Below are 22317 nucleotides of genomic sequence, written 5' to 3'. Positions count from 1 at the left end.
GAAGGTTTAGCAGGGAACAAGACAAAAGCATGATGCTGAGGTGCTCATAACCATTGCACTTTTGAAGCACAAGGAAAGAGCTTTGTTCTCTCTAATGACACAGCACAGCTGGTTTGCACTTTCCTCATAGCTTATGAATCTTTCTCCTGACTGCAGAAACCCAGGAAGAAATATATTTATCTTTGTGCTCAGGAGGCATCCAAAGGCAAGACCAACAGTAAGCAAGTCTGTAAGGAGCCCACAGTGCCTGTCATGCAGCACCCATGGGATTAGGAGCACTCATTGGCAAAGAGCTGGCAACTGGGTGCCCATGGAGAGTGTAGGTGGGCAGCAATGGGGTGATTAACATCACCCATCCTGTGTTGGTCTGGTCTGGGACTTTTTAAGTATCAAGAATGGAGCAGACAATCCACTCTGGGAAATAAATCCTATGTTCAAATAGCCAACAGCGCAGGCACGTATGACTTCACTGCAGCTTGCTATTCAAAGCAGAAATGCCTCGCAAACAGCTTCAAGATGCACACGAAGGACGGAATTGGATATAAATTCAGGTTTTGGATGGGAAGGACTGAGCTGCTCTTTGTGCTTCTGCTGGGGAGGACCCCAGCCAGCTCCGGCCATTTGCACCGGAGCCACGACCAGTTGGTCAGGCACGATGACACCGGCAGCAGTCAGTGTACACAAGGACAGTGCACGCACTGGAAAGGTGGTACCCGACCCCGCACCAAACCCACGTGCGGGCCCTCTGCACAGCACCAAACACCTCGCTCCTTACCCGGGATGCCCTGGGGACACCCCGGCTGGGCCGTCACAGCCCCCACGCCTGCTGTCACACGGGTGGAGGTCTGGGACCCAGGCACCCCTGCCCACCCACCGCCACCCAGCTCACTGCCAGGCAGCCCCCAGGGTACCCCACAGGCAACTGGGAGTCTGGGGAGACCCGGGGCTGCCCCATCCAGCCCCAGCGGGGACCCCCTCCCCAGGCACGGTGGGCCGGTTTCCTCCCCTCGTTTTCCCCGAGCTTCCGACTTAGTGTGTCTCATCCAGCAGAAGAAAAGCCCGTTTCTTCCCTAAATGCACAGGGGATATCGGCGGTCGGGGCGAGGGCGCAGCTGGGGCACGTAGCCCGGGGAGGGGGCAAGGGAGTCCGGGCACATTTTATTTTATTTTATTTTATTTTTTTATTTTATACAGTGGGTCCCGGGGGCATCCGCCCCAGCCCTCCCCCTCCCGCAGCGCTGCCCCCCGCCCCAGGCCGGGGAGCACCGCCTCGGCCCCCCGGGGATCCCTTCCCGCCTCTGACGAACAGCCAAACCCGGCCACCGTGCCCGCCTCCCGCTTGCCCCACGCTGCAGGGGTGAGATTTGGGGGTCGGGGGGGGGTCCTTCCCCAGGCGCTGGGGAGCATTACAGCACCCACCAGGGCTTTTCTGATCCATTTGCTTCCCCCAGCACGTCTTGCAGGCTTATGGGTTTTCTCCCGCATGACACCCCATCCCCACGGCCGCTCCGCCGCTTGAGGTACAGGGGGGTACCTCTGGCAGGGAAACCAACGTCCAAAGAGCTAAAATTTAAAAAAAATAAAAGGCAACTCGTGTCTCTCCGGCAGCGCTTGTAGTTTCTCTTAGCCCAAGGTACAGCACCTTGCTGGCTTGAGGGACAACAGTAGCGGCGAAAGCTGCTCCTCCCTTTCATTTCGCAAATTAGAAAACAAGCCTGAAATGAGTTTTCGCCTCCCGGGCAGACGCCGGCCCGTGCTCATCCTGCAGCCGCTGCGTCTCCCGGGGGGGAGCCGGGGGGAGCGCGGCGGCAGCGGCGGGCGGGCCGGGCTCCCCGTGGGTGGGAGGGTGGCCCTCGTTGCCCCACGCCGGGAGCGGGTACCCTGGCGTGGCAGAGGTGGGTCCGCGTCTCGCACGGGTTTTTTTCAGGAGGGACTTTTCCTGCTAGAGGCACGCACAGAGGACCCGCTTGTACCGGTGCGGCGCAGGTGCTAGCGGCTTGGGTTTAATTCTTTGAGGCGGTGAGTCAAAATCCGGCCCTCGCTTAGGCGGGTTGGAGCAGTATGGGAATACTGACCGATTATGGGGAAGATTGGAGAACTTTTCCTGAAAAAAAAAAAAAAGAAAGAAAAAAAAATGGGATTCAGTGTGTTTCTGTCGCCCGCAAGACGCCCGTAAGCTTTTGTGTCTGTTTAGCTGCAACCTCCTGGTTTTCTTTGTTGTCGGAGCGCATTTCACTCTCGTGTCAAAGTGTGTCAACTCTAACCTTTCCCTCCGCAATGCTGGCACCCCTCCAGCCCCCAAACCCCCGCCCGGCCCCCTCCCGACACGGCGGGCTCAGCCAGCCACAACACCTCGCCGCATAATGAGCAGGCATTTCCTCCCCATCAGCATATGCAGAAAGGTAATTAAAACTGTTTAGGTATTTTTGTTGTTGTTGTTGTTGTTGTTGTTGCTTTCCGAGGCTCAACAGCATAAATGCAACTTCTGCTCAATTAAGCTCTGGGATAAAAATAAAATAAAAGAAGGTCTTACGGCGGTTCTTTATTTCTGCACATTAAAACTGGAGCCTGAGATTTACAGACGCCCCCTCCCACCCCCTATGGAAGGAAACCTTCAAATAAAGATGTCTCCAGCTGAAATGACCATTATTATCCACAAGCAGGCACATGTGTATATATATATAATGCATATATACACACGCACACGTACCTATATATAAACCCCAAATCTGTTTGTGCCTCTTCCTGCTAATGCTAAGGGTACGTTCCTCCCCATTACAACAGCATTTGCACATTTATAGGAGGAATAAAGAAAAAAAAAAAGATGCATGATACGTGCGGAGGAGCCTTTCCTCTGCCATCCAGAGAAAGAAGAACTAAAAGGATTATAAAAGTTCAGATTAAAATGATATAAAATCTAGCATTTGGCTCCAACACTAGTGCCTTGGTCCTCTGTAGCTAATCTGTATGCACTCTGTGACCTCCTCGCAGCGAACCCTGCTAAATATATTATTCCCACGGGGGCTTTCACTGCTGCTTGGTGTCAGAAATCAATATGTATGAGGCGCGTGGATGGGAATTTCTAATAGATCTGCCTGGCCCTGTGCTGCTTTTCAATATCTGCCTTGGACTATTAGTGCCGGCTCGGTGCCTGTGAAATAACCGAGATAATCTTTTAAGGTGCACTGTTAAGGTGGAACCTAAATGTTGCCGTTTCAATTAAAACAAAAATATATATATACATTCATAAATCAGTCGGCGCTGTGCGTAACCTGGTGTGTAGCCCGATTATAAACAATGATGGGGATTAAAGTATTAGGGCGAGTATGCTAATGTCTAGATTTCTGAGGAAGAGCTTAGTTCCTTTCTTATTTTTTTATTAACGACAAATTGCATAGATTCACGGGGAGGGGGGGAGGAATTAAAAGTGGAGGGAGCGAGGGATGGCACATTGTCTGCAATCGCCTCCATGCCGGCAGAGCAGTGGAGGTGAAAGAGCGAGATCGCTATATTACTGCAGATAACGCACCCATTTTACCTAAGAGACACCAGACCATGGTTCTGCAATGCTCTCCATTTTAGACTGGTTTGTGCACATTGAAATCATTGCCTGAGTGATCCTGAGTAGGGGGGGGTAATTATTATTATTGGGGGGGGCGCTTTTTTTTTTTTTTTTTTTTAGTTATTGCATAATTGCGCCCAGTCGTCCTTTCCCCTTCCTCCTTCGGAGGTGCTGAAGGCGGGCAGGAGAGCGCAGGTTGATGGGTCCCCCCCTGCAGACCCCCGCACCCAGGGCAGCGTGTCCCCCCCACGCAGGCAGGCAGGCAGCGGAGCGAGGCTCAGGTTTGAGAGCCGGCTGTGGGGAAGGCTGCATCCTGCTCTTTCATTCTCCTTCTCACTCTTTGTTTTCAGTTGAATGCACAGAGGAAGCTGTCTCAGCTCAGTGCACAGAGGTGTGGTGTATAAAAGCAATAACTTGCTAAAGGACCTCTCGCTCTCCCTTCTTTTTTCTTTTTTATTAGGGGAAAGGTAACCACTAATACATGCATACGCTCCTCTGGCTTTACAGGCGGCCAGGCTGAGTTCAGCTCTGTGCTGGAGATGACAGGTAGAGAGTCACCACCCCAGAGGATCCGTTTTAGCCACCTTTAGCTCCGCCACCGTTGCGAGGTTGTCACCCTACCAGAGGTTGAAGAACTGGCATGCAGCCCTGGTATTTTTCTTTCCCCCACTCTCCTCCCTGCACACTTCACTTAGCACGGCCCAATCCACCTGACAACTCTCCGAAATGCCCTCAACTGCTTGTCTGGCCTGAGCTGGAGGCAGGGGGTGGGGAACAGCAGCCTACAATTAAGGACGTGGGTCCGGGGAGAAGCACGGGGAGGAATGTCTTAACCTCAGAGCACTTGCCTGGTGTCGGCCCATCCGTCAGGATAAAAGCAAAAGGCTCCAAAAGGAGGTTTTGCCCATCTAAATTTCACCACAACCCCCTGAAATGAGGAGAAGACAGAGTGGAACCTGTTTGGTTCTGGTTTCCGTAATGACTGTGCTTTCCTCCGCAGGTGCCATGACCCCGCAGGATGCAGCCATGCTCCCAGAAAGAAAAACCCGTCAGTGTTACCTGAGAAATATGAACATGGCTTCTCAGACACTTGTCTGGGTCTGCTTCAGCCGCTCTCCTTCTAGTTAAGCAGTAGCGTGGTGCGCAGCCATGAAGTGAAAAAAAAAAAAACAAACCACCAACTCTGGGTGGCTTTTGGAGGTTTTTTTCTTATGCTTATCTATAAATAAGCCACAAATCTCTCTGGTCCCTGAAAAAATTCACCTGAATATACTTCTGCCTCACACACTGTATATAAATAGATCAGAGCTGCAAAGCTCAATTCTAGATTTAAAAATCCACCTGCAGATATTGTGGGTATTTACACCCAGGGAGCAGCTTGCCAGCAGCTCCTCTGGAAAACAGGACCGGGCAGGCAAGGCAGGGATGGATGCGTGCACATCCCGTCCCTGCTGCCTAAGGCCCCATCCCAGCATGGGGGCAGGCCACAGGAGCTAAATTCCAGGCGTGTAGTTTGGATTAACTATCCCCTGCATCTGGAAAAATGCAAATGTTTATAAAGGGCTCCACCATCGCTGGCGGTTTTATCCCGGATGCCGAGAGCCAGCTCGCTCACCTCCTCAGCTCCTTGCAGTATTTATAATACAAACACTTCTAATCTAACGCACGCAATTCCCAACAGTTTAATAGGGCTGAAGTTCCCTTCCCGCCTCCCCTTTCTCAACCTATCAATTAGGTAGGTATATGTGAAAACAAACAACCTATGTGTTTTCTGCATCTCTAAGGAGGTGTAATGGCGCGAAGTGCTGGTTATATGCATTTACTGATGGGAAAAGAGGAGCTGAGTGTGTCTTTGTAAACTGCAGGTTTGGTTTTTCCACGAATGCTGAAAAAGAGCAGCTTTTAGCAGCGCAGGCAGGGCCGGAGAAGGAAAGGGCTTGCACGCACGCCACAGCCTCGTGGGGTGGCCATGGTGTCACTGGCAGCAGGAGAGGTGGGAATGAGACCCAGGACGGGCACTGGGCTGCAGCCCAGCAAGATTCACCTCCCTGGGTATGGAAGTCCTTCACCTGTGTTTTCCTGATCCATTTAGTTGCCTGTCTTTAACTCTATGTTTACAGCAGCAGAGCAGATCGTGGGAGTCTCTTATGGCCCACAGCTGATGGTCACTTTTAGTTCGCATTGCTTCAGTCCGTGTTGACTACCAGAGCTCAACTACAGACCTGAGTCTGGATTTAAACAAAGAGATTCTTGAAATCCATTTTAAAAATCCATACTCATACCTATATTTCAGAAAGATTGCACACCTCCAGTTCTCAAAGAGGCCTCCAAAGCACCAAAAACCCACATGGGGCACCATCAAACCAGAGAGCCACACGTGAAGCATACCTTGGTCTTCCGAGTAAATCTTGTGGTGTAAAATATCACCGAGGTGTAAAATCAACTGTGCACATGTCGAAACAGCGTGTAAGCCGTTATTGGCAAAAACACTTGAGCTGTTAAGGGGAGCAGCCTGCGGAAGGTGAACCAGCCTCTCCTCACGCTTGCCACTGTCCCATGCCACATTCGTGCCATTGCAGCACCCGGGCAAATGCCCACCTAGGCAGAGCGCTGCTTTGTCTGACCTTTTGCCATGACCTCTGCCTTATTGCCTCACAGCTCAAATTTGCAAAGATGGGATTTGACAAGAGGTGTCACGTCCCTTCCATCCTAAAGGCAAATAAATGTCCCTTTCGATCACGGCTGTCACCTGCCGCTCATTGCTGAGCGACACCCCAGCTCAGCAAATTACTCCTACCCCAGTTGCTGCCAGCATCTGAAATACAGTTGACTTGGAGACACTCCTGCATGAAGGCAGAACCAGAAGTAAGCCCAGACTACAGGTCCACCCTGCAATACTCACATGCAATGTAGATACCATCAGCACCCAGATAGAAAAATCACTTTTCCAGTAAGCACGACATTTTCAAAGGTGGGCATTATACAGCCATGTTGTTAAGGGAAACATGGTTCAATCGACTCACTAGAAACCAGCTGGTGGCTGTAAGGGAAGGCACGCTGGTGTGGACCAGCCCACTCGTGCTCTTTCTCTGCGCTGCTTGGCACAGGTTGATGGTTCAACACCGGGAGCAGTTGGTCACCCCTTCCCCGGCACGTGTGGGCACAGGCACGCTGCTGCCCGCAGCCCTGCCAGCAACGGCAGTGGCCAGTGCCCCAAGGACTTGGGAAGGGAGCGGGAGAGGGGTGCTGGTCTGCAATAGCAGCCCGTGCAGAGACAGCAATACATATTTGGATCGATATATGGGCAATGAAGCTGGAGGTCAAGCCCACGGTACAACAGAGACACCGGTGTGGGAGGCAGCCACCACCCAGGAGCAGCCCCCACTTATTGCTGCACAGCTTTGGCCTTTCCTTGCACACCCTGGGGAAAGAGGCTGCTGCTGCCTGGTGGAGGTTGACGCCCTCTTTTCCACTCTGCCCTCAGGAGTCGCCACCATGCTACATGGACACCACTGCAGCTCCCCTAATTCCTCCTCTGGTGCCCTACCCAGGTGCTGCATACACCTCTGTGGGCCAAGTAAGAGTCAAAGTAAAAGCGGGCTTGAGAGCTGGTTGTGACAGGTGTCCATGAGAGCAGGAACAAAGCAAAAATGTCACCAAAACCTGAAACAGAGACCCCAGAGCAGCATCACGTAGCACAAAGCCTCAGAGTCAGCACAGGCGTTGTGTCACGCCGCAGCTCTCCCACGCCAGTCCCACGGCTGGAGCAGGGTGTCCCTGCAGGGCCTTTCCTGGAGATGTGGCCATGTCCCTTACACCTACACCCCACCAGGCTCCTCAGCCGCTGGGAAGGGCTACAAGGAGCAACTTCACCTCTTGAGGGGCCAGGGAGAGGCAGGTGCTCAGCTGGGGTGGCTGCAACGAGGGAGGAGAGCCCAGCTGGGGCCGTGGGCACAGCCAGAAACCCAGGGGGACCCACAGGGGCATGGCCACGCACCCAGCACCCCATGCTCACCTCCTCCATACGCACCCAGGCCGGGCTTGCTGGGCTTTTTTCTTCTATTTCCTCTCCTCGCATCCTCTGATGAAGGGATTGGGGGACAGATTGACAGCACATTTCCCAGCAGAGCAAGTGATGCTGACATGCATTTGATTAGGGCTGCGCTCAGGACTTTTTTAGTACCTGGTTACCCCCCAAAGCTGCCACGCCTTTATTTGTGGTGGTGCATGTTTTAAGCAGTGTTTCAGCACTCCTCCCCTGGCCAAAGCATCCTCACCAAAACCTCTCCTTCACTACCACAGCTCCGCTGGATTGCCCCAGCGCCGGTTGTGATCCTGACCCAAAGCTGGGCTCCCCATTAAAAACCTCCTGGGAGCAGCTCTCCCGCGGGGCAGAGCCCCCCCGGCGAGGGGTGGCAGAAACCGCAGGCACAGCTGGGCTGGGGCTGGGCTCCCCCCGCTCCTGGGCCTCTCGGGAGGCGAAGCAATTCATCTTAGGCCTTCTCGGCAAATCACTCCTGTGACCACACAACGCGAGCTGGCCATTCAGGCTGAACCCTGGCCGTGTATTATCCAGGCGGTGAATCCCGCAGAGCCCTGGCAGCTCAGCCCGGCTCCCGCAGCTCGCCCTGCCTCCCAGAAAGCATCTCCCACGAGCTGCTACTGCAGCAAAGGCAAATCTCCGTCCCGTGGAAGGGAGGCAAAATTTTACGTTTCCCCTCCTCCCTCAAAGAATTATGAGCACAGCTGCTGCTACATTTCTATTTACTCCAGTGCAGTCCCAGCTGCTCCAGCAGCAAGCTGGGGGTGCCAGCAGAAATACCCCGGGGGGAGCTCCCTGCCTTGCTGCAATCAATATTGGTACATGGGTTTCCAGGGATAGCAAGGCCAGACCTGATGGGATTGCTCGGCTGCTCTAATCAAGGTCTAACTTTTTCTTGGTCTTCCCTCTTTTTCTCCCCATAAGGAAATGGGGGTTATGGGGCCATTCAGTGGCAAGGGCAGAGGGGAAGAGAAGAAGAGGAAGAGGAAGGGAAGGAGTGGGAACAGAGCCAAATTGCATGGCGTATCTTTTAAGAAGTAAAAAGTAGAGTTAGAATAACAAACCTAATCTCCAGCCCAGCACTGCCTGTTAACACTCACATGTCCACACACATGACAAGCAAGTTCAAATCCTCTGTGACATGGTGGTGGCATTGATGGGTTCGACAGCAGAGAGAGTCTTTGGGCTGTGCCTGGTGTGCTCAGGCTGGCTGGGATGCGGGCACAGAAGCGGCCTCAGGTGTACCGGTAAGCGTGTGCATCAGCACGTGCCCACACAGGTATCTCTTTCTGCCTCTGCTCCTCTGCCTGGAAGTGTCCCTGTCCCCAAGCTCCAGGAGCGGAGAAGCCCTGTCTGTACAGACCAGGACAGTCCCGTACTTCCCAGCTTGGCAGCTGCTGCCCTTCCCGAGTAAGCTGAGAGCAGACCCAGCCGCATTCGGTGACCCCATGAGGCAGTCCCCATCAGCACATTTCTGGGCAGAGGAGCAGTTTCTCCTCTCAGCCCTGTGGGCTGCACTGGGGATGCTCAGCTCCTGCGGTTACCGCAGGCGAGAGCAGGTTCACCAACCCTGGTGGCTCTTTCCCTGCTTCTCCCCAGCTCCTGGCAGAGGTTTTGGACAGCCCAGTTAGGGCACGGCCTTGAGAAGCGTGTCACCAGGTTTCCACGACCATTGGTGACTCTGGTATCCAGCTCAGCCACAATCTATGGGAATATGGCAATGGTGGCATTAGGCACAGGCATGTCCCTGGTAAGGTCAGATGGGGAGCGGCTTTGCTCCCTGGGACAGTCCTCTCCAGCAAAAGTGGCAAAAGCACAAGTGGTAACAACAGTGTTTGAGAGAAAGGCACTGGCAAAAGGGAATTCAAGAGACAAACTTAATGCTCTGGGCTAAAAATGCAAACAAGAAGCATTTGCCAGTGCAAGTTTCCCATTCCCATTTTCCGCGGGTGCAGTCTGCCGCTCCCCTGCTTCTGCCTCCTCCCTCGTCTGCAGGCAGAAGCAGGGGAAAGCAAGCAACGCTCTGCATTTAGAGTAATCTAAGAAAAATGCCAACCTGCCACAGCCGCCAGGATTGCTTTTGCACAGTTCTCTATTCCAGGCTATGCCGCTACGATGTTTAGAGCCTGCATTAAGGACCACCGAGGCTTGGCACAGCTCGGTGCACCCACCAGGGTGAGCAGAAACGCTCGTCCAGCAGCAACGGCCAAATGCAGCATCCCTGGGTGCCAAAAGCCACATGAGTTTTGCCTCCCGCATCTGTGGAGGGACAGGAGCATACTCCAATTCTGCAGGTGTGGTAATGGCTGCAGAAGGCACTTGGACACAAAAAAATAACTTGGGGAAGAGCAAATAAAAGTCATCTCCCTTTGGTACAACAGACACCGAGAACTCCAATGCCCACTTTGTTTAAGCGAAAGATATTTGAAGGAGTGGTGACAACCCACAGGAGCAAGAACCACAGTGCTGTACATCGCACATCTAATGCAGATTGCTGCCAAGTCGGTGGGAAGGTGACACATCGCAGGGAGAACAACAACAACAACTTTAAAATAATAATTAATGAATTATTACTGACAATTGGAAAAAAATAAAATCCCAGTCGCTTATACAAATGAAACTTGGCTTCTGGAGTTTCTAGCAATAATAAATATTTAAACACCTTCCTTGTTTTAACATAAAGCAGAAGAAAAATGCAGCGACTGCGGTGGGAGCGGCGATGTGTCAGAACAGCAGCATGGAGCGTCACATCAAAACACGGTGGTGGCTTGTGCCCGAGCGGCGGGGAGGGGGCTGTGGCACACCATCACCCCCGGCGGGTTTCTTTAAACAACCATCCTGGACATAACCAGCCTCTGTGCGTAGCACTCTGGGGCAGGAAGTTGACGAGCTGGGCTGCCAGCTCTTTTCAGAGGAGTCAGAGGCAGAAACCGTGGCAAACGCCCACGTGGTGCACGTGCTGGGCGAGCATCTTGCCCGCCTGCTCCCTGGGGCACAATTTAGCATCCATGGGGAGCTGTTTGCCCAGAGCTGCTGCTGCACCAGGAACCCAGCGGCCGTGCTTTCCCTCATACAAGCGGTGTTTTATGCTAAGGGGATGCCTACCCAAAAAGTGCTAACCCACCTCGGCTGCCTCCAGCCTTGCTGGTGGAGAACCGGCCTGGGTCTCCCCATGCAGTGCTGCAGAATTAATGCCCTTCTTGCTCCCTCTTTTACTCCCAACAAAGCCGGTGGCAACACCTGCAGTTCTCGTCGCCTAAAGTGCCTATTGCAAGGTCCCATCTTTGGCAGTTTGTAGCTTTGTTCAGACCTTTAATTCTGCAGGCTGAAAGCTTCCAGGCAAGGCATCTTCCTTAAGCTCGGTGTCTGCCTTGAGCTTGGTGTGCTTTCAAAGTCCTAGCACAACCAACTCAGCTGTTGTCCAAGAAAATAATTAGGGAAAAAACTAGCTAGGGCCTAGCTTATTTTAACCTCTTTTGCAGAACCCTCAACTCTGGCAGGGGAAAGTTTAGGACATGCCAGTGATGGATCAAGCACGCGTCTTTTACTCTCTGCCCCTTAGAAGTCCCCCTACATTTGGTCAGCACCAGCATTTTGGGGCAGAAGTAGCCCACATATTCACTGCTACCATTGGAATCTGCATTGGCTTCCTGCCCCTGCCACGCTGGGGACGTGAAAAGTTCAGCATTGACTGCTTCAGGCCAACATCCCCCACCGTTTCCCCATGGAAATTGCTGGCGCAGACAGAAAAGCAGCAGCCCCAGAGCACTGCTACCTTCCCCGCCTCGACACTTGCTGGGGTGCCGCTCCGCACTGCGAGCACCCTACCTACCTTTGCAGAAGCTCCAGCCTCCGGGAGCTCAGGCCTCCGCGCAGCCGCAGCCCCGCTGCCTTCCTGGGACGCAAACCACGCAGCTGGGGACCTGCCGGCAGGAGCCACGGCAGCTGCCTTCCTCAAGGGAAGGGAGGAGTTAAGGGAAGGAAACACAGGGGAAGGGGCAAAGAAAAAAACAGAAGGAAAGAAAGAGTGAGCAAATGAGCTTTTTCCTCTGCTTGGCTTGAGGGAGCTGCAGTTTTCCCTGGCTTCTCTTCTTCTTTCAGCTGCTGCAATTCTAGCTTATGGTACTGGAGTAAGATGTGCTGGGTCACAACAGGGAAAAAAACGATCAGCTAATAATCCTGCTCATGCTTCATCGTGAAAGTCAGGGGCCAGACTGGTGCCCCCCAAAGATCCCTGGCTAGGACGGCTGCGCCTCTGGCAGGTTTGGAGTGGGTACGGAGGCTGGATCCTGTCTAGTCCAGCTGCACAGTTCAGTGATACTCAATCTCACTGCTTGCATCCAAAGCCTGAAATTTGACAAAGTATTAGCCCTCCTTCTGCTATCAAATTCCTGTATGCTCTTTGGCAAGATTAAGGTCACATGTGTGCCCTGGGCCTCCAGTGGTCTGAAAAATTCAATTTTTATGCATGATGTTTGTGACACGCATAAGATTGACATATGGAAAGGATGCTGACTTCTTTACATCAGAGGACTACATGTAGTTTTGCATGGCATCAGGCCAACATACTCCTAGCCTCGCTGCTTCTCCCTGTAGAAATGCTATTCCATCCCAATGGTCTCCTTGAAGAGACCATTTAAAGGGTTACCAATTACTGCCAGTTTACTCACCTACTGAGATGCCTTAAACAGCTATGACATGAGAATTCGTATTTCTTCTGCTTACTACACTTACTAACAACACTTCCAAGCTGTCTGAGTTTGAACCAGCCATCTAAGAGAGAAAACACCTCTACCACCGGCAGAGTCATTTCTGACTGGACTTTTGCCATGCATCGCAGGTCGGGGAGCGTCGGACCCCAAGGAGCGGGGAGGATGCTGGCCCCGGACCTCTGTCTGCTGAGAGGTCGCCTGCCTGCGCGTGCTCCGGCTGTCCCCTGCACCGACACACTGACTGCAACGAGCATCGCCCGGCTAGAGCAAGTGAGCCATACTGGAGGCAAATGCTCTGCTTAATTGGTCTCAGCTGGAAGCTGCTCTGTGCATGTCAGCGTGTTTAAGGAAGCAGGTCTACAGGAAAGAAGACACCAGAGTAACCAATTAGAGAAAACCCCTGATTTCCCTTCCCCCTCTCTCGCAGCCCTAAACCCTGAAAGTTTGTTTTATTTTAACTTTGTTTCTGTCAATGAAATCAACTCGAGAATAAGGTTTTGCTATTGGAATTTCCAAGTCTACTACTGATAGCACCTGTGGAGATAGCTACAGAGACCTGGTTAAATCAAGTCAAGGTTTGCACCTTCATGACTCCATTTTTTTTTTTTTCTGAAAAAGAGAAAAGAAGTGACACAAGGAAACTCTTCATCCAGTTCAAATCCAAGTTTATTAGCCTGTAAAAGTCTGTTTCCACACAGTAATCATAAGAAATGAATGAATGTTTATGGAGCGTAGCATAAAAATATACCGAGTCAGCCATAGGTTGGAGTTTATGATTGCTCACAAAAATTAATCAGCAGGTCACATGGCATTGCATCAAAAAGGCAAATCGGTCCTAGGAATGCAAACAATCAGGATAAAAAGGCAAAACAAGTAAGAGCAGAGTATCAGAAAGCAATAATTAGTTCACAGTTCCTAATGTGGGTGACAGATTTCTTTAGATCAGGTTATTTGCCCACTAATTCTCTAAAACCAGGTTGAAAGCCAGTTGTTATAATTTTGCATTAAACAGTACATTCTCGGTCAGCACATCAGCTGGTCAAATTCACTATTGATCTCTAGGTATGAATATTAAAACGTAGGCACATAAGAGACTAGGTATACTCAACAGTCCGGCTACTTCTCCTAAAGCCTGGTGGCCTCAGACACTCACAGCTAGAAATCAGAAGCTAACGTGAGACACGTGAGTCGAGATATTCTAGTCACTCTCTGGACGTGCAAATCTTCTCTCCTCTTAAAAACCCTCCAGCACGCTACCTGCTCATCAGATCTGGGGAGGGGCACCTCTCTCCTGGGCACAGCAAACCTGATCCCCTGGGAGACAGAGCACAGGGTGTTGGACATCTGGCACAAACTTGTGCGTGTCGCAGGTACCAGGGAGGCGGCAGTGGGAACGTCCCCCACTGGGTCGTGTTTGCTTTGGTGTTGATCTCCTGTAGGGTTGTGTCTGATTGCCAAGATGATGTTATGGACTTTGCTCACAAGGTACATCCGACGCAGAGAACACCCGTGTTAGGAGACTGGGGCAAGCAACAGGGGTTTCTGACCTGGGCTAACTCTTCTCTCTCAATTTCAAAAGGAAAATGTCTAGCCAAAAGGAGATGTATTTCTCCTAATGTTTTGGGTTTTCCTGAAGAAGTGCAGAGGGTTAGTGTTATTAACTCTGTAAAGAGAGCAGATTTAAGGCAGTAAGGGAAGAAAGGTGTTTTCTTCTCAAATGTAGGATGCTTATACACATCATAAACCAAGCTGGGGAGAACTGCACTGAATAATTAATCCAGGCTCTGGCTGACATCATGACACCTGCAGATCTTTCTACAAGAATTCTGCTGAATTATTTTCTAGCAAAGATCCTTGACTCTGCAAGTCAAAGGGGCCTTATACAGGCCAATGAACCCACAATTACAGCATCTTCTCTTACGGGGAAGTCGTATTAGACTAACAAGTACCCTCAAAGTTTATTGGGAAATTAACCCATTAAGGCTAATTTCTAAAACCCCTTTTTCAGGGAACGGGCAGTAGCACAACAAACTATTCCTGCTTATTAAATTGAGAATAACGTAACAATCCTTTAAATATCATTTGAAAACTTAGAAGACCAATGGAAATACTTCCCGAACATTGCAGCTTCTTTCGGCAGTCTAGATCCTTGTCTTGCAAGATCACAATTTGCTACGCACTATCCTTCATTCTGCCTATCTTAGGCAAAACTGCCTTGCTGAAAGACCCAGCTACCCAGCCGAGTGTGTCCATCCCAAAAACCAAATGGCAAACAGAAACAAAGCTACGGTGGGATCCTGACATCTTTGCTGATGTTCACCTTTCTTTCCTCAGATAGTTCCAGCGGCCTCAAACTTTATTGTATGTTCTGCAGTTATTACCGAGAAATGTATTTCTTACCTTTATAGATTTTGGGGCCATCTATCCATGCTCATTGCGCACTGGTGACCGAGTAGGTCCTTACAGTGAAGTAAGGTAGAACTTATAACTAAGTCACCTATATAATATCTTCCAATTTCATGAGCTATCTAGTAAAGCCCATGGGAATCTGTGGAGGACTTGGGCCTCCCAGAAGGCATGCTGCCCCGTATCACTAGACCGTTCATAATTTCAGACTTGTTCCTTGGAAAAATATGAGAGAGCACTGAAATGGCTAGCGGCAAAACCAAATTAAGTCCAACACAGCCTAGAAGAATTGAGCTTCCACACAAAAGAGTATTTTCCTTCCTTTTAATAGGCTCAGTAATGACTTTGTCAGTTTTGGCTTTGAAGAATTACCTGCTTGTTGTCTGGGGGGTTTTTTTAGATTTTTTTTTTTAATTAAAAAATAAAAGCTAGAAAAAGCTAGAGGTAGTTTTAAGCTGAAAGGTTCATATCTGGGGTGAGTATTTCTCTGGAACTGAGGGACGTTTTTCATTCAGACTAGTATAAAACAATACTCGAGGGGGAAAAAAGTTGAAAGAGAAAGCATTAAAGGAATAGGAACTCAGAGACCTCTTCCCGTTTCCAAATCGACCATCTCATGAAATGAGTGTATTTCCTCCCTGTGAATTCTATATTTAATCCAGAGAGATCACTGACTATGCCTGAGCAACCTGGCAGCCCTTTTCCTCCTCTTCAAACAGACCTCAAGATTCACTCTTGGCATTGTCTAATGAGTGGTCTACATCTCCCAAGAACATATATCCTTACGGATTTCGATAAGAGCAGACAGGATCAGTGGAAAATCCACTTCTATTCCTTTCACTTCTGTTGCTTTCTTTAAAAAACAGAAGGATACACTGAGGCTCCCCCTGGAAAATCAGTTGGCACTGAAGGAATCTCACAGACCAAAGGACCTACCTCGTGTTTCAAACCCTTTCAAATCCTGTTTGGGCACCTAAGAGCAGACATTCTGTTTATTAAAGGAATATTCGCAGAAAAATGACATTCCAAATTTCACCAAAATCAGGTGATGTGCTGCCGGCACAGTCACGAACTTTCCCACCTATCCGAAGTTGCTGTAATGTCGGCAAGTAGTATGGGGAAATAAAATAGCAAAAGGAAACCGTTTCCTTTGCTATGGATAGTTCATGAGGCAGGTAAAGAGCAGAACTTTGAACTGAGCAGCAGTAAAACAAAACGGAAGACATTATTGTCATTCTCTCGCAAATCCTATTCGTAACCCCAAATACTCCAACAGCAACAGGATGATCGAATCTCAGGACTATTGTTTGTTGCAAGAGTTACAGATGAGATTTCACCTTCGTATGCTTTTCCCCACGAAGCTAACTGCTAATTTATCACATCACCCTCGCTAGTCCACTCTTTTTATACAACAGAGGTCTGCATTAAAGGGTTGAAGGCTTTTCTGCAATCTGTCTTGCTCCTACTTCATTAACCTTTTCGTAGCCTCAAAAGCTCAACGTAACATTCCTAGTCTTTAAAAAGGCAGTATTTTTTTCTGCTATTTTAAAAAATCCAGAGTACAATGTTACCTTCAGGCATACAACTTATGGGGTTTCCATCGATTGCCAATTGAGAAGGAATCAGTTTTGTAGCTATTGTACTGTCACTTCATAAGCATTCATTCCCATACACAAGACTGAGGTCAGCATTTGGACCTTATCGCTCATTTTGAGGATTCTTTTTTAAAAGAGGTTTTCTTTGCTTAAGATCCCACAAACAAAACCTGTTTATGGAAAAAGAGAGATATTTTGAATACTAAAGTCCTTTATTCAACAACACAGAAATATCACAAAAACAACTTTACTGGGCAAATTGAATGTTTTTATACAGTTTTGTACATGCCCCATAAGTGATTATTTTTTTCATAAATACACTGTTTTCCAAAACTGTTTTTTTCCATAATTGCACAAGCATACATACACCTTACACAAATATCTATTAGAAAATTTAATAGATAACTGCACAGTTCAGAAATAGGAGAACACTGTGAAAGGAGTACATTTCTGTGGCCCGTGTTTCTGAAAAAACCCTCCTAGTTCCCTGCAATTGTGAAAATGGAGTACTTTCTAACATAGGAGCTGTCTTTTATTCACTAAGAATACAGTAGAGCTCAGCATGAAACTGCCAAATTTAATAAAAACAAAATCTGAAACATTTAGCTGTTACATGAGAACCCACTGTTTGATATCACTATGCATCTAACCATGATCAAAGACCCACTACTGCTTTTTGCTGAATGCATTCGACCCTGAATGGTATGTTCATTTAACTACTTTCTTTCTTCATTATTTGATTACAGATATAGCCCATTTAAAGACTTTATATTCTTTAACATTAATTGTAGGACTTACATACCAGGGGTTCTGTACAAAAGGGAGTATTTTCCCTCATAGGGAGGGTCTGTTATTAATTGACAGAATGGGTACATGTGCCTCCCTTTCAGCCTTACCATTTTTCATAAGTTTATCTGGGGTATGCCAAAAATGCTTCTATTAGGCTTAGTGCTCACACTTAGAAGACGGCAAAAGTACGTTCTGCTTTTTTTTTGCCACCCCCCCCTTTTTTTTTTGCATCGTGAGAATGAAAGACAGAGAGGAATACAACTTTTCACGCTGGAAAATGGTATTGGACCTTGTGAAAAGCACAAATTTGGTAATTAGAACTTGACAATAATCCGACTGACAAACGTGTATAAAAGCGGGGGTGGGGTGGGGGGGGTGGGGTATAGGGCTGTGGTGGAGAGAGACAGGCCAGAAAAGGGATTTCCTTCTTCAAACATCACTAATTAAAATGGTCTATGTGCACTACATCACATAAATACTGTTTCAGCAAAAGCTAAAAATCTGATGGTGCAAAGGAACAACATCTGAAATGAAAACCATACGGGTAAATCAAAGAAAAATCAACTCTTGTTCATTTTCAATAATTAACAGGTTTGCTTGTTTGTTTGTTTTAACAATTTTGAATTGACATGTAAAACACCACAATTACAATATACAGATCCATCAGTTCTTTAAAACAAAATGACAAAACAAAAAAAGAAACCACATTAAGACATGCAACATTAGGGTATTAGACAGTAAGTACATTGCTATGAATATCTTTGTACACCTAATGTAGCCTGAACTTAATTTTGCCTCTGCTTCTGTAAGAGCAATCACAGTTTTCCAAAAAGCAAGGCAAGCCAGATGTGCAAATAAGGCTTCAGTTTGTAAATCAATCAGCGTTTTGATAGAGAAGACCTTACAGAGCTCATATTGGTCTAGTGGTCAGTAACAGAGGCCCTAACCAAAAAGTCTCCAACACAAAAAAAATCCATACACGGCTGCCATACAAACAGACGTAAAGCTCATTGAATGGGTATTGGATGAATATTCAACTGAGGATCTCTTACAAACTGCAAGAGGGGCACCATGATAGAAGCATTTCAGGTGTGACATTCCATCTCTGAAGCCATGTATGTGACGTCATACGACGCAAAGACATAGACACGTGCATTGACCCTAAGTTGAGGACGCAGGTGTAAGCCCAGCCCGCCCGCCACACTCCTCCAGTTACCCCAGGTCACCCACGCTCTGCCCAGCCCTGCTGACACACATGTGTGACCTCAGGAGGTTTCTCCTCCTCCATCCCTCAGTCTTCGCTTTCTGGGCCATTCTCAACACCCACCAGTCCTGCGAGGTCCCTCCCCTGCCAAAGCCGGCATCTCCCCCGCCTGCACAGGTCCCACACCGCAGTGTTCCCAACCATCCCCTGTACTTCACCAAGTGAGAGTGACCAGGGGCCAAAGGCTGAAGTACTTAGCAAAAAACAGAGAAAGTGCTGAAACAATAGGAGATTTGAACGTGCTGTGCATCCTTAACCGGTTATTCCCACGCCCAGCACCTTGTCTGTGAAACTACTGGTAGTCCTATCTTGTACAAAATGATAAATCTATCAAATACATGGCACAACAGCATTGGCTTACTTTGATGGGATGGCCTTCTCACTCATGAGTGGTATGACGAAGCCAAGCAATAAAAAGTGATGATCTACTGATAATAAGTATCCCTAAGTTCAGTATCCTCCATATTTTTTATGACATGTGAGTTATATCCCTCCGTGCGCTGCCTTTTTGAGGAGCAGACATTTCCTCCACACAGCTAGAGCAGGAAGAAGAACGGCGGGGCATTCTTCTGGGGGCCTAAGGGACCAGCCATTCAGCAAAGCCGAGATTGGTGGACCAAGAAACGTGTGGGGAGAAGCGGCCTTTTTTTAAACATTTTAAAGAAAAAGTTCATTTTTATACCACAAAAATATCCAGGCTCTCAAATGAACACAAGTGCAAGTGAGACCCAAACCAGTCCAACTGTCAAAACTCACTTAACTGTGAAGAGCTCCACTTGGACCAAAAATATGGCATTCCACTTCATAAAATATTTACTCCATTGACTGAAAATGTTACATAAGAACTCATAGGTGAAGGGTAATTAGGCTGAGTCGTCATTTTTTCTAAGGTCTTGTACTCACGTTGTTTTGCATTCTAGAACAACCTTTATATAGACGACTGGTTTTGCACATCTGCCTATGCTGGGCACTCCACCTCAGAGCACAGTGAAAAGCGAGTCAGACACCAGACAGCATTTTTGGAGAGATACCCCTCTGTAAAGCTCCTTTGGAAGCAATGCAAGTGCACAAATCACTACTCTAATATAGTGCTTGAAAGATTAATCTTAAATGTTATGTCTTCCCCTCTTATACCACCACGACGGAAGGTAATTGTTAGATGCGTCACAATCTTTTTATCTTGGAAAACTTGGCATCAAGTCTCTATGGAAGGATGCATGGTAAAACAGTGCTGCCGTTGCTGCTGTTGCTAAACAACTAGCAAAATAATAGTTAAAGCTAGAATTTATTGCTCCGGATTTAACTCGCAGAACCACACCGTTGTGTACAAACCGTTAATCTCCATAGATGCTCAGACATGATTGTCTCCTTGTGTCTAAACACACAAAATACAAGCGGCTATCTGTACAGTTTACAGTACTGAAACACATATATTTGAAAATGAAGTATAGATATGTTACTTTTCAAAGATACATGACTTTATAGCAGGGGTTTACCCAAACTTTTTTTTTTTGTTGTTTTTACAGCCACTTTAAAAATAGACAACAACTTCACTAGTATCGCTAAGTTACATCAAAGAAAGAATCAGTGTACTGAATGTGAAGAAGCTGGCCAATTCCCCAGGCTCCCAGATTTTTGTCTTTTGCTTTTGAGGAAACCCCTATACATAAATGAAAATAGTATCTGAGTATATTCTTCAATGGTGGACTAAGCAGTTTCTTAAAACAAGACTTTAGCTTGCCATTCACTTCGGACTGCCTTGAAAATAAGATACACTACTGCTTAAAAGAACCATCGGAATGCTTCAGCGCTGGGAACAGGTGTTCTCTAAAAAAAAAGCAAGAAAACAAGTTAAGCTTTCTTTTGCAGCATTGGCATACTTGAGTTCTTCTAGTTGTTCTTTTCCTTTACATTTTAGGCATACTTTCAGTTATCTAGGAACAACACGATGCCTCACATTGCCTGACAATTAATAGAAACATCCTTTCTCCAAACACACACCATTTTAGGATCACACGTGATACATCGTACTCAGTATATAACACACCTAACGTGCTGTCTTCTCCTTAGTTAGTTAAACAAGGTAGTCATGGAAATGAAAACATTGCTAGAAAAAAATCTCCTGGAAAACAGACAGTGCTTTTAGAATAACCACACAGTTGTACAATGGTTTGTGCCTGTGCCTTGGCATACTGGATGCGTGGTTACAGCTTGGTGGGTTTGCAGGTTAGACACATGCTTTGGCAAGAACACTTCTTTTCATAGGGGATTAACGAAGGCATTGAGAAAGCATGCTGTGTCTACAGATGCCATGGGAGCAGAGGTCGGCATTTTCAAACCTCAGGCCGGCCACCTCGTTCCACGTTTTAAGTTGCAATGCAGAAAGCACTTAAGCACATCCTTGACTTCATTTCAGTGAGGGAAACATCCTACTGACTTGGGGGGGGGGGGGGGCTGCCCATGTGCTTTCTTTTGCACGCATGCTGGACCTTGGCTTACACAGAAATAGTCTACTTGCAGGGTTGCTACCCTCCCTCCTTGCCCCGCCTGTTGTCCCTCCACAAAATGATAGCCACTTGCATTCAGGTGCCTCCATACACGTTTGAGTACAGGCAAATTCCCTTCACAGCCTTAAAGTACAACATACATGAGAGACTGAGGGGCTGAGCCTGCAAGGGCTGTGTCATTTCTGTGAGGTACTTCTTGCCCTCCATTTCCTTCAAAGTCAAAAGATGATGAGAGCGCCCTTGAACCCACGCATCTAGATCCACACGTCTCTCCTCCAGAACTAATGATGATGCACTGACCAGGGAGGTGAGAACAAGCCCTGAGATGGCTTTCTATCAGTCAGTCCCAGCTCACAAGTACTTGTTTCATTAAGAACCGCCCACAAATAGTAGCATCACGTCCAGTGAAACTCCCCTCAAAGCAAAACTCTGGAAATTTGCAAATAAATACTTGTAATGAAAGACTTCTCACTGATTTTGCTGGTGTCATATAAAAATACCATGTCTCTCTTGGAAGGAATTCTTTCATTTTTGTTTCAGGGAGGACCTTTTAAATGTTTTCCTAGTTTTTCCATAAAAATCCAATAAACCATGGACCCTACAGTGTACAGCATGCATTGTACTTGATGTCAGAATATTTCTTTCTGAATTCCAGGGAACTGCTTATTAGTATGGCAAGTATTTTTTGTTGAATAATTAGCCCATTTTGTGATAGGCAGGCTCAAGCAGTACACGGCTCTTTTTGTAAAAGCCGTATGAAAGGGGAGCTGTTATTGTTATGTTTATCGCTCGTGCCCATGGAAATACCAGAGATGAAAATACTTTTGCTGTGTCACCAGAATTCTGACCTGTAGTCAATTCAATACCCTCTCCCCCTCCACGAATGCTAGGCTTTAATAAATCATCCAAAAATTAACTTCCAAAGACAATGAGCTGGTTTGTTGAATACAATCGCCCTGACCAGTATGAGTTTTCTTTGTATCGGTGGTCTAAAAGTAGGAATTGTTCATATCCATCTTCACCAGTCCCTGTTCTGCCCCGTTACATGTGTTTAGCATAAGCACAAGTAGTGACAAAGCACAGCAGCCCTCCTCCCCAGGTATGCCGAGGAGAGCTAATGCAATTGCTAGACCATCCGCACCGGTCTGTGTGGGCTGTAAGATGGCTGCTGAGAGCGAGGTATACAGATTTATAATTTATAAAGAGGTTGACTGCAGAAGAGGCTGGAGTTTGGAATGACAGGAAACAATCACACAACTAAATTAACCTCAAAAGAACAGCCAAACATGCAACTGTATTAAACTCAATAGATTGCCTTCACCTGAAAACTAAATGTAATATTCCGCTGTGGGTCCATCTGCCTACACACAAAACCACAGCCAGACAGAGAAATTTAAAGACATAGTGACTGAGATGGCCTTTATTTATTTTCTTGCAGCA

General features: G+C 47.8%; 1 protein-coding gene across 5 annotated transcripts in view; it reads right to left on the bottom strand.

The window, feature by feature from the left end:
* Positions 1-1846: 1846 nt before the first annotated feature.
* CXXC4 (CXXC finger protein 4) overlaps positions 1847-22317 on the bottom strand; it is a 40079-nt gene continuing 19608 nt past the window's right edge. For 3 of the 5 annotated variants that reach the window (XM_052775150.1, XM_052775147.1, XM_052775152.1), the window contains one exon: positions 1847-2104. In XM_052775150.1, coding sequence (XP_052631110.1) covers positions 1943-2104 — 162 coding nt within the window. In that variant the 3' untranslated portion in view covers positions 1847-1942. Of the gene's footprint in view, positions 2105-12964; positions 20198-22317 lie in introns of those variants that run through there. The other 2 variants (XR_008233246.1, XM_052775155.1) reach the window with 1 other exon arrangement.

This window comes from Harpia harpyja, chromosome 2 (assembly GCF_026419915.1).
Source record: "Harpia harpyja isolate bHarHar1 chromosome 2, bHarHar1 primary haplotype, whole genome shotgun sequence".
Lineage (NCBI taxonomy): Eukaryota > Metazoa > Chordata > Aves > Accipitriformes > Accipitridae > Harpia > Harpia harpyja.
The sequence above is the reverse complement of the archived record's forward strand: the minus strand, read 5'-3'. Positions and strand labels throughout refer to the sequence as shown.